General features: G+C 46.4%; 1 protein-coding gene across 1 annotated transcript in view; it reads left to right on the top strand.

Moving 5' to 3' along the window:
- The first annotated feature begins 257 nt into the window (after window positions 1-257).
- The window catches only part of FBXW8 (F-box and WD repeat domain containing 8), a 202,099-nt gene continuing 189,376 nt past the window's right edge, over window positions 258-12,980 (top strand). The window contains 4 exon segments of the mRNA XM_075324830.1: window positions 258-265; window positions 10,890-11,130; window positions 11,132-11,320; window positions 11,322-11,405. Of these exon segments, the coding sequence (XP_075180945.1) occupies window positions 258-265; window positions 10,890-11,130; window positions 11,132-11,320; window positions 11,322-11,405 (522 nt within the window).

The raw sequence follows: 12,980 nt of genomic DNA on the forward strand, positions 1-12,980 counted from the left end.
CCCTCACTCCGTCTGGATGGCGGCGGCTGCTGCTGTGAAAGCTCCCGATCATCCATGGTAAGTAACTCCACGGCAGAAGCAGAGAAGAGATATTTCCAGGAGGGCTTTATGGAAGCAGCGATGGGCAGCGCCATATTGCCAGAGCCCCCGAATGCGAATAGATCCCTTCCGGCCTGACGTCACCTCCTGACCGGCCCGGAACAGCACCGACAGAGCACAGAGCATCCTCCTCTGTGATGCCAGCGAATCCCGGCCTGATGTCTAGGTAAGTGACCGGTGTGAACCACCTCAGCTGTGCCAGCTGGCAGGACACAGACCGGGACAGACTGTAATCCGGTGTGTACCACTGGCAGCGTGACGGCCCTGACAGGACACAGACCCAGAGGCCAGCGTATAGAACTGCAGATGGTACCTGAGCAGCACACAGACCTGGCCCGAAACCGGCGTATACAACCGCAGGGGAACCGACCCCCACAGGACAGAGACCCGGCACGCTGTACCGGCATATACAACTGCAGGGAAAACTCTAGCAGGACACAGACCCGGTAAATAGCAAGAAGAGAATGGCACTTCCTATATATGCATCGGAGATATTGGGGTGCACTTCAGGTTCCAAAGCCAAACAGTGAGAAGTATACAAGGCACTCCCAAGATGATTTGAAGAAAAATTTATTCATGCCATGCCATGGCAGCCCCCAATACAACGGTGGATTCCGCGTCTGACAGCCCACACAGCGTGTTCCCTCACACATGTGCTACTGAGGAAGGTCCACATAGGACCGAAAACGTTTGTTACGCACATGAATAAATTTTTCTTCAAATCATCTTGGGAGTGCCTTGTATACTTCTCACAGACCCGGTAAATGACCGGCGTATACCACTGCGGGGGGGGAATCCATGACCAGAAGTGTGGGACATTCAGCTCAGCGTTCACCGTGGACACAGGTACGCGTATCACCGCTGGTGATGCTGCATTGAATAGCATGTTAGCACGCCGATGTGGGTGTACTAACATGATGAGGACGGACTAGTCGGGGTAAGTACTGCCATCACGATTAGTCCCTGGCCTCATTAGCATATTATAAAGAATCTTTAGAAATGCTTTTTCTAAAGATCTCTTTATCTATTCTACTAGATACAGGGACCATTAGTCAGGGACTAGCAATATTTCACCTAAAACTGCTCATGGTTCTGGGTGCATATTGCACCTGAGAGGTTCCCTTTAATACAAATTTATTAGCACATTTTATCTATTTTTATTTGAAACACGTTTGTTTTTTTAAACCCTTAAAGGTGTGCTCTCGCACTGGGTAATATTTGCGTAAATTAAAGCTGTTTTTGTCTGCACTGTATTTACCGATGATCGGTGTAGGTAAAAACTGCATTACGTCTCAACGATGAGCTATTGGGAAATTTCTAATAGTGCAGATTTTCTGCAGCATTACAACCTGTATTAGGTAAATTAGGTTACATTATTAACTACGTTTTTAAGTGCATTTTTTTATGTTTATGGGATTTTTGTCTCTTGGTGTGTCATGTTTATTTAAAACTGGTTTGTTTTTGATACTTCCAGGTTTCTGGCTATTACAAAAAAAAAATTTGATAGTCATGTGTGGATTACATGCTTTTTTTTTTTTTACCTGCAGATTTTCTAATGAAAGTATATGAGGAAAATACGCACATAAAATTGAGCGTACTCGCGAAAAAATGTCCTGTTGCATATCTGAAATGCACTGCAGGTCAGTTTACACTGAGTAAAAAAAACAAGCACAGTGGGCATTAGCTTTCTATAATCCCATCCACTTTGCTGGAACTGTAAAATACTGCAAAAAGTGACCAAAAACTCATCATGGGATCTTAATGTTAAGGACACGCTCACACGAGCGTGAAAATCGGACGAGTGCAATGCGAGAAAATCTCGTATTGCACTCGGACCTATGTTAGTCAATGAGGGAGAGCAGTTAGTCAGCTTTTCTCGCATCCAGATTCTGGATGGGAGAAAAGCGGCAGCATGCTGCGATTTTCTGCGAGAGCCATAACACTCACACCCATTCAAGTCTATGGGTGCGAGAGATACATCAGACTGCACTCGGATGTTTTCCCAGTGCAGTGAGATATACGCACAGGCTGACAATGGAGGAGATGGGGGGATTAACCCCTCCCTCTCCTCCGCAGCACCCGCCCTCAGCTTCGCATCTGTTACCTGATTGCAGGATCGGGGTACAGTTGCATGACACTCCGCTCACACTCGCAGCAAAGCCTGAGCCGGGAGTCATTCGCATATCACATACGATGCTCTCACATTGGATGCCATACGCTCGTCCAGCCTAAAAGGTAAATCTGAGCTCCAATGTCTAGCCTGTAGGCATATGGGAATACTTCTTCAGGGAATGTTTACACTCAGTGTTTAATATGGATTTCATAGCAACTTTGTTCCAAAATTCACATAAAAAACAACTTAAAATTCTCCTTGAATATGCAGCCTATTGATTTCATAATACTGTGACACAAACAAAAAAATAAAAGCAACAGGTCACTTTTTTATGTGGATTCCTTGAGCAATCAGGACCAAACTTGATACTGAAGTCCACCTGAAAAAATAAAAAACCTTCTGTATTATTTAAGGGTAAGTTCACAAGCTTTCCAAAATCTGTAGAACAATGCTCCCCAACCTGTAAGGGCTCATGCGCACGTGACTGTTGAATATTCTGCAGCAATTTGACAGCACATGTGCGCGTCAAATCGCTGCAAAATCACTGCATTAGGCCGGCTTCTCACTTGCGATTTTCTCGCAGTAGTACAATACGAGAAATTCTCGCATTGCACTCGGACACATGTTAAACAATGAGGCAGCTCCCATCTGCTATTTTCTTCTCAGTCCAAATCGGACTGAGAAAAAAAAAAAAAAATCGCAGCAGGCTGCTATTTGTAGAGTTTCACGCACGAGTCTCTCCAATGCAACTCTATGGGAGCGTGAAAAAAAAGCATGTCACACGGACCGGCACTCACACCATCCTAGTGACATTCGTTTTTCTAAATACATTAATCGCATATTTCTCAAAACACTGGAAATGAGTGAGGTTTCACAATGTCAGTCAATTATAGAGATTGACCGACATTGTGAGACCTCACTCATTTCCAGTGTTTTAAGAAACATGCGATTAATGTCAGTCCGTCTCTCCCTCTCGGTCTCTATTCTCTCTGTCGATCTGTCTCTCTCTGTCGGTCTTTCTCTCTCTGTTCATGTCGGTCTATCCCTCTCCCCCCCTCTCTCATACTCACTGATCCCCGGTCACCGGCACGGCGCTGCACGGCGTTCATACTGCTTCGGCGGCTCCTACTCTTTTGAAAAAGCCGGCCGCTCATTATTCAATCTCGTATTCCCTACTTTCCCCGCCCACCGGCGCCTATGATTGGTTGCAGTCAGACACACCCACACAATCAGTCACAGCTGTCTTACTGCAACCAATCACAGCTGCCGGTGGGCGGGTCTATATAATGCAGTAAAAAAAATAAATAATTAAAAAAAAAAAAAGGCGTGCGGTTCCCCCCAAATTTAATATTAGCCAGGGTAAAGCCACACGGCTGCAGGTTGGTATTCTCAGGATGGGGAGCCCCACGTTATGGGGAGCCCCCCACCCTAACAATATCAGCCAGCAGCGCCCGGAATAGCCGCATCCATTAGATGCGACTGTCCCGGGACTGTACCCGGCTATCCTGAATTACCCTGGTGCGGTGGCAATCGAGGTAATAAGGAGTTAATGGCAGTAGCCCATAGCTGCCACTGAGTCCTAGATTAATCATGGCAGGCATCTCCCCGAGATACCTTCCATGATTAACCTGTAAGATTAAGAAAATTAAGATATACACCCAAAAATCCTTTATTTGAAATAAATAACAAAAAAAAACAACCTCTTTCACCACTTTAGTCAAGACCCCAAATACCCTTCCATGTCCGACGTAATCCACAGAGGTCTCTCGACGCTGTCAGGTCTGCTACATCGGAAGCTGACAAGAGAGCGGTCACAGACCACGACCGCTCTCTGTGAGCTCCCCGCAGCGACTGAAGTGAGTCGCGTTATCAGCGATGACATCACTCAGGTTACCCGCGGCCACAGATCTCAGCAGGAGGACTTCTGCTGTGGCCGCGGGTAACCTCAGTGACGGCACCGCTGATTGACCGCAGTGAGCCGCGCTCTCAGGGGATTTGCGGTCACCGGAGAGACCTTCACCGGTGACCGAAAATCAGACCATGCCACACAGACAGAGCCGCGGGATGACAATGAAGTCGGGTGACGTTCATCCGACTTCATTCTGATAGCGCGGCTCTGTCTGTGTCTGCTGTCAGCGGCTATTCAGCTCTGTTACGTGGCTCTGTCTGTGTCTGCTGTCAGCGGCCATGTAGCAGAGCTGAAAGGCAGATGACAGCTGCTGAGAAAAAAAAAAAAGGATTATACACGGATCACACACGCATTAGACACGCTCTGCTAGTCATTAAATAATTAAAAAAAAGCATTGCACTTGCATTGCACACTGACCTAACATGAACTAAAATCGGCCGAGTTTTTTTCAAGCAAGTCGGACCGATTTTACACGCAAAGGTGTGTTTCCAGCCTACTGGATGCAGTTTTTTGTAGAAAAAGCCGATTTCATGCGCTATGGCTGCTGCCCCCACCATAGACAGAGTGGGAGCTGCATCCATAGCACACGGAATAATTGACATGCTCATTTTATAAACGCACGGATTTGGGTCAAAATTCTAGCACCCAAATCGCTGCGTTCATAAAAGCATCGTGCGCACGTATCATGCACAATCTACATAAAATGTACAGGGGACGCAGGACGCATGCATTTACGCTGCAGTGCAATACGTAGCGTAAATGCATCCAATTACACAATGTGCGCACGAGCCCCAACTCTCCAGTGGTTATAAAACTACAACTCCCATCATGCCCTGACCGCTGCAGTCATACAACAGCTGAACAGTCAGATTGTGGAGGCCTGCTGTAAAGTGTGAACATAAGAACAATTGGCAGTTCCTTTGATGCTCACAGTGGTATTATGGCAGCCTAAATAAAATAAAAAAAAGACAAAATTTATCTTTACTTTCTTTTAATAATACATTATGGAACAAATATCACAAAAAAATCATATTTATAACAAAAAATCAAAATGGCATAAACATTAACTTACAGGAAATGAATCAGCAGAAATTGTCTACATCAGGTATTTATGGTAAACACACTGCCCCTGTTCATTCATTTCAATTAGTAATGTGCGAGGACTACCATGTTCGGGAGCTCGGTACACGTAACCAGCAGTTGGACGCTCAGATGGATGCGACTCATGTCTCGAGTATAATGGAAGTCACGCAGATGCTCAAAGTCGCGCCCATCCGAGCATCCAACTGCTGGTTACGTGTTCTCAGCACCCGAGCATGGTAGTGCTCACTCATCAGTAATTTCAACATTTACTTAGCACTTCTTTAGGCAGGTTATGGACCTGCATGAAAAAGATGTTGCCTTCATGTACCCTAAAAGGTGTTCTCCATACCGAAAAATTGTTTGAGCAAGTCACCCAGCATGGTCTAACCTATAAAAAAAAAATAATACAGCATACTCTCCTTATCGATCCCTGAACCCCTATTGTAGTGTGGCCTGGGTCTTCTGCAGGTCTCAGTACTTCGTTTTCAGAGAAGGATATGCATGAGACCACTCCCGAAGTTGCCATATCGCCGAGGGACTTGGGCAGCGCTGATAGAAGAGGAGTGGTGGGGATCCATAAGGTAAGTGCAAATTTAGGGTATGTGCGCACGTTGCTTTTTACCTGCTTTTTTGCTGCTTTTTCTTCTGCGCTGTTTAATGCCAAAATGGATGTGTTCTTCTATTCAAGCAAAGTCTATGGGAATTTGGGTTTCTTGTTCACACTATGTTGTTCAAAATGTTGCCTTTTTGTGGCAGAACTTTGGTCAAAAACTCAGCTTTTCAAAGAAGCAACATGTCAATTGTTTTTGCCATTTGGGTTTTGCACTGCAAAGCTGAGTTTTTGACCAAAGTTCTGCCACAAAAAGGCAGCATTTTGAACAACATAGTGTGAACAAGAAACCCAAATTCCCATAGACTTTGCTTGAATAGAAGAACACATCCATTTTGGCATTAAACAGCGCAGAAGAAAAAGCAGCAAAAAAGCAGGTAAAAAGCAGGTAAAAAGCAACGTGCGCACATACCCTTAGATTGTGAGCCCAAATGGGGACAGTGATGGCAATGGCTGTGCAGCTCTACGGAAACTTATGGTGCTACATAAGCAATATATAATAATGTGTTGAGGCGCAGATGCACACAACTCTTTATAATTTTTTTTTATGCCGATAAATTGTACGCTAGTGAGCACGGGCCTCACTCCTCTTGGTATCTGTAAGGGGTACTTTGCACGCTGCGACATCGCTAGCCGATGATAGCGATGCTGAGCGCGTTAATATCCGCCCCCGTCGCACATGCGTTATCTTGTGTTAGCTGCCTTAGCAAACATTATCGCTACGGCAGCTTCACATGCACATACCTGGTCGGCGACGTCACTAATCGGCCGGCCAATAGAAGCGGAGATGAGCGTAATGTAAACATCCCGCCCACCTTCTCCCTTCCGCATTGCCGGTGGACGGCGGGCGCAGGTAAGGAGATGTTTGTCGCTCCTGCGGGTTTACAAACAACATCGTACCTGCGGACGCACCGACATTATGAAAATGAACGTGACACAGATCAGCGATTTTTGACTGTTTCACGCTCGTTCATCTTCTCTCTTTGGCTTTACACGCTGTGAAGTAGTTACCAGCGCTGGATGTGCGTCACTTTCGATTTGACCTCGACGATATCGCAGTAGCGATGTCGCAACGTGCAAAGTACCCCTTAGTGTTGCAGAATATGTTGGCACTATATAAATAAAAGTTAATTATTATAGATTACTTCTCTGATAAGACATTTAATGAGATTTGGCATCTAGGAATTAACTGGTATCATTTTCAGTATATAGACTCTAGCTACATATGCAGTTTTCTACCTACTGGCTAGCTTTATGAGAACGTGTATCCTCAATCTTATTGTTTCCCATTAGTGATTACTGCGACTATCGGTCTACATGAGCAAGATTACTGTAATGTAGTGATTATTTTCTTTCTTGGAAATGCACCCTATAATTGTGCCGTTAGTCAACAGTCCTTATATTACTGTTATTTTTGTGTGTGTATATATATATATATATATATATATATATATATATATATATATATTTATTTATACAATTTGGATTTTTTTTTTTAAAGGGAACCTGTGCCCGGTGTCTGCACTGAGAGCCCTGCTGTTGGGAGGTAATGAAGTCTCTTAGCTTTCAGTCAGTGCAGTATGCTGTAACCTCGCTCCCCACATGGGCTGGCAGTGGGGCTAAAAGCTCATGTCTTCCCGGTAGCGGGTCTCTCAATGCAGGATCAGAATGCTATTAAGGCTAGAGTCACACTGGAGTATGACTCGCATGAGTGCAACGTGAGAAAATCTCGCATTGCACTTGGCCCAATGTTAGTAAATGATGCAAATCAGATCCACAATTTTTTCCTCAGCTCTAATAATCCACACTGAGAAGGAAAAAAAAACCTGCAGCGTGCGGTGATTGAGAGTCTTGCATCACATACACTCATACAAGTTTATGGGGGTGTATGAAACATCACAATGATGCACTCAGATGTCATCCAAGTGCAGTGCGACATACAACGAGACAGGCAACGGAGAACATGGAGAGATTAATCTCTCCTTCTCTTCATCTGTGATCCACTCACAATAGAGGATACTCTGCTTACGCTTGCAGCAGAGCTCTCTAGCCAGATGTATACGCTAATGTGACTCCGGCCTAACCTGCGGGACATGGATTGCTGGAGCCATCTCCTGTGGTCTGAGGAGACCAAGATAATCCTATTTGGTTCAAAATGTGTTAAGCGTGTATGGTGGCAACCAGGTGAGAACAAAGACAAGTGGATCTTTCCAACAGTCAAGTATGGTGGTGGGAGTGTCCTGGTTTGGGGCTGCATGAGTGCTGCTGGCTGTGGAGAGTTATAGTTCATTGAGGAAATCATGAATGCAAACATGTATTGTGAGATACTGAACAGAGCATGATCCCCTCCCTTCGGAACATGATAACGATTCTAAACACACCACCAAGATGACCGCTGCCTTGATAAAGAAACTGAGGGTAAAGATGCTGGACTGGGCAAGCATGTCTCCCAACCTAAGGCCTCTTTCACACATTCATGAAAAACCACGCACGTTTTTCACGGACGTGTCAGAGGTGCGTTTTGCCCTCCGTGAGCCATGTTTATTGCCTACGTGTGTTCTCCGTGTGTTATCCGTGATAACACACGGAGAACGGGAACTTTCTACTCACCTGTCCCTGGCGTAGCTGTCCGTGGTGCTGATCTTCGGTCTCCGGTCCTGCCGACTCCCCGCTGCTGCTGCTTCCGGCAGCAGTGAAGTGAATATGCAATGAGCATAATGAGAGAGGGGAGCCAGCACGATCTGAAAATGGCATGCATCATATAAAAGGTGCAAATTCACAGATTTATTCCAACTGTACTGTAATATAAATGAGATTTTTAGCAAATAATTGATCAATTCTTTGAGCCACCCCTGCCAACGTCACGGCAAATCTCAATAGGGGGGTCCTACTCTATATTCTGTATTTCATGTGCCATGCGGCCTCCTAGATAAAGTTAAAAGCAGAACCATAATGGAGCACACATACCTGTAACCTGTATATATAACCTCTTCTATGTTACAAAAGAGGCAATTGTGGATAGAGGCCAGCCCAGGTCCCAGCATGTGGAGCAAGCTCTACACATACCAGGACTATATCAGAACTGACCCTCCCAGTGCCAGACAGCAACCATTGATAAAGGCGGACCAGATCCAAGTATGGTGCTTAATTACCAATGCCTGTGGAAAGGGTGAGGCAACTGAATGTGTACAGCTACCAACAGGAGGAATATATTGCAAACCAAGATCAGGCGTGCATAGCATGGTGGTGACCAGCCACCAGACATTTGTAGCATAACTACAACCAAACAGAGAGAGAGGGGAGCCAGCACGATCTGAAAATGGCATGCATCATATAAAAGGTGCAAATTCACAGATTTATTCCAACTGTACTGTAATATAAATGAGATTTTTAGCAAATAATTGATCAATTCTTTGAGCCACCCCTGCCAACGTCACGGCAACAATGTTGCCTTTTTTGCAACATGGAAGCGGCTATATACAGGTTACAGGTATGTGTGCTCCATTATGGTTCTGCTTTTAACTTTATCTAGGAGGCCGCATGGCACATGAAATACGTAATATAGGTTAGGACCCCCCTATTGAGATTTGCCGTGACGTTGGCAGGGGTGGCTCAAAGAATTGATCAATTATTTGCTAAAAATCTCTTTTTTTATTATAGTACAGTTGGAATAAATCTGTGAATTTTCACTTTTTATATGATGCATGCCAATTTCAGATCGTGCTGGCTCCTTTTTCTCTGTTATGACTGTAGTTATGCTACAATTTCTGGTGACTGACCATCACCATACCATGCATGCCTGATTTTGGTTTGCAATGTATTCCTCCTGTTGGTAGCTGTTCAGATTCAGTTACCTCACCCCTTTCCACAGGCAATGCTAATTAAGCACCATTCTTGGATCTGATCCGCCTTTATCAATGGTTGCTGTCTGGCACTGGGAGGGTCAGTTCTGATATAGTCCTGGTATGTGTAGAGCTTGCTCCACATGCTGGGACCTGGGCTGGTCTCTATCCACAATTGCCTTTTTTGCAACATGGAAGCGGCTATATACAGGTTACACGTATGTGTGCTCCATTATGGTTCTGCTTTTAACTTTATCTAGGAGGCCGCATGGCACATGAAATACGTAATATAGGTTAGGACCCCCTTATTGAGATTTGCCGTGACGTTGGCAGGGGTGGCTCAAAGAATTGATCAATTATTTGCGCTAAAAATCTCTTTTTTTATTATAGTACAGTTGGAATAAATCTGTGAATTTTCACTTTTTATATGATGCATGCCAATTTCAGATCGTGCTGGCTCCTTTTTCTTTAATGAGCGGCGGTCGGCAGCAAGTGACAGCAGAGACAGGAGGGCTGGAGAAGGTGAGTAAAGTTTTGTTTTTTTTTCTTGCAGACGCATGTCTTTTCTCCGGTGTGTGTCACACGGAACACATCTGTGTGGTCCGTTTGCGTTCCGTGTGACACCCGTGATGCCGGAGAGAAAACGGACATGTTGCCGTGAGAAACACACGGACACACGTAAGTACGGAACGGACACACATTCCGTGCGTAAATACATACGTGTATCCAAATCCATTGGAATACCTAGGTCTACGCGTGTACATGTCTCCGGTACGTGCGGAAAATGACCAAACACGTAACGGAGGCATGTATGTGTGAAAGAGGCCTAAACCATATTGAGCAGGAGCATGTGAGGGGCATCTTCGGATGGAAGGTGAAGGAGCACAAGGTCTGTAACATCCATCAGCTCCATGGAGGAGGGAAGAGGATCCAGTGACTCCTGTCAAGCTCTAGTGAACTCCATGCCCAGGAGAGTTAAGGCTATGCTTGATAATAATGGCTGCCACAAAAAAAATATATTGACACTTTGGGCAGCACTTGGCCATGTTCACTCAGGGTGTACTCACTTTGGATGTCAGCACTTTAGACATTAATGGCCGTGTGTTGTACTTTGCTCTGCAGTAATAGATAATACTGCATATACACAGAATGCTAGGTCTGTCTGAATATAAAGCATTCTGCATTCTATACATAGGTTCACATATATCGTGCTGGGACACATTGATCTGTCAGCGCCATTACTGATGAGGCCGGCCAGTACGAGCCTCTTCCTAGAAGCTCCATCCAGAAAGGAAAGTCAGGTAGGAACCAATGTTCACGTCGCAGTTCCTGTCCGGAAGACTTTCTAGGTTACACAGGTTCTCATCTGGCTACAGGGGCTTGCTGTTACCCTAGTAACGAAGCTTCCCTGCCCCCCGACAATGACGAAGTGAGGCTGACGGTCACTATGTCCCTGGACGCCTCCCTTGAAGAGTTTCCGCGATCGCTGGAGGGCAGAGCTCCGCGGAGAAATCGCAGCCCCGGTGCCACCAAAGCGCCGACGTCCTGCACCTAGCCCGCAGCCCGAGCCACTCAGAGAGGAAGATGTGGCCTGGAGACGTCTGCCCGGGTCACCGCCTCCGGAGACGGACGAGACCCGATACCTGGAGCTGGCCGAGAGCCTGCTTGCAGGAGAAGCCGGTGCGTCCCGCAGACAGGCCGCCGCCGCACACCGCGCCCAGCCTCGTGGAGCAGCTCATCAGCGACCTGGTAAACACTGCGGGGGAGGGACAGTGACGTCATCGAGGCGCGCCGGGTACAGTGCGATACCCAATCAGATTAATGCTGTTACTTTACCAGAGTGTGTTAGATAATGAAAGAAGCAAGCTGATTGGCTGTCTCCAGCACACTCATTGCTTACACTGGTTTTTCTCTGAGGGGCTACAGGCATTTAGTGAAGTGTGTAGAGCAAAGCGTACACAGGACGTGCCCCTGACAGCCGCTCTGTGACACTATGGAATCCAGTATATTAAAATATTTCATTTACTTTGTTAAAAAATCCAAGAAAGCAATAAATGCGGCCTATAAACAGCAAAGAAGATGAGACCAAGATGTCCGACACACAAAACCCACAGGAAAACTCCACAGTATCTGCAGTGATATGCGAAAGGATAACAGTATTGGTCTCCATGATCTGGTCGTGTGTCACCGCACATGGCAGTGTTAAGGGGGCTTTACACGGTAGCGATATCGCTAGCAATTTCTAGCGATAGCGACCGTGTAAGTACCCCCTGCCCCCGTCGCGCATGCGATTGTTTGTGATCGCTGCCGTAGCGAACATTATCACTACGCAGCGTCACACATACTTACCTGGTCAGCGTCGTCGTTGTGACTGCCGAACAAATGCCTCCTTCAAGGGGGAGGGACGTTCGGCATCACAGCGACGTCACCGCAACGTCACTAAGCGGGCCGGCCAATCAAAGCAGAGGGGCAGAGATGAGCAGGTCGTAACATCCCGCCCACCTCCTTCTCCCTCATTGTGGCCGGTGCAGATAAGGAGACGTTCCTCGCTCCTGCGGTGTCACACATAGCGATGTGTGCTGCCGCATGAGCGATGAACCACAACGCTAAAACAACCCTTACTGATTTTTGACTTTGGACGACCTCTTCCATGGTGAATGATTTTCACCATTTTTGAGGTCGCCTAAAGTCGCTGGTAAGTATTACACGCTGCGATATCGTTAATGACGCCGGATGTGCGTCACTAACAACTTGTCCCCGGCGACCAAACATTAACGATATCGTAGCGTGCAAAGTCCCTTTAGAGCTGCGTGTAAAGCCCCCTTTAGAGCTGCGTCCGTCCAGAGGAGACGGGCAGCCGGCCCTATAGCACCCTTCTTATCTAACCCACCCTACTAACCTCTTAGGGTACTCTCACACGAGCGTGAAAAACAGGAGAAAACCTCTCATTGCACTCTGACCAATGTTCGTCAATAAGTGCGAGCAGTTGGTCAGCTTTTCAGTCGTAACATGCTGCGATTTTCTGTGAAAGCCGTGTCACTCGCACCCACCCATTCAAGTGAATGGGTACAAGAGAAACATCGGACTGCGCTCGAATGCTATCCCAGTGCAGTGCGATATACGCACAGGCTGACAATGGAGGAGATAGGGGGGATTAACCCCTCCCTCTCCTCTGCAGCGCCCGCCCTCACCTTCACAGCTGTGACCGATTGCAGGAACGGGTCACAATCACATGACACTCGTCTCACGCTCACAGCAGAGGCTGAGCTGGGGGTCATTAGCATAATCGCATCGGATGCCATACGTTCGTGTGAGTCCAGCCCT

Source organism: Anomaloglossus baeobatrachus, chromosome 1 (assembly GCF_048569485.1).
Source record: "Anomaloglossus baeobatrachus isolate aAnoBae1 chromosome 1, aAnoBae1.hap1, whole genome shotgun sequence".
Lineage (NCBI taxonomy): Eukaryota > Metazoa > Chordata > Amphibia > Anura > Aromobatidae > Anomaloglossus > Anomaloglossus baeobatrachus.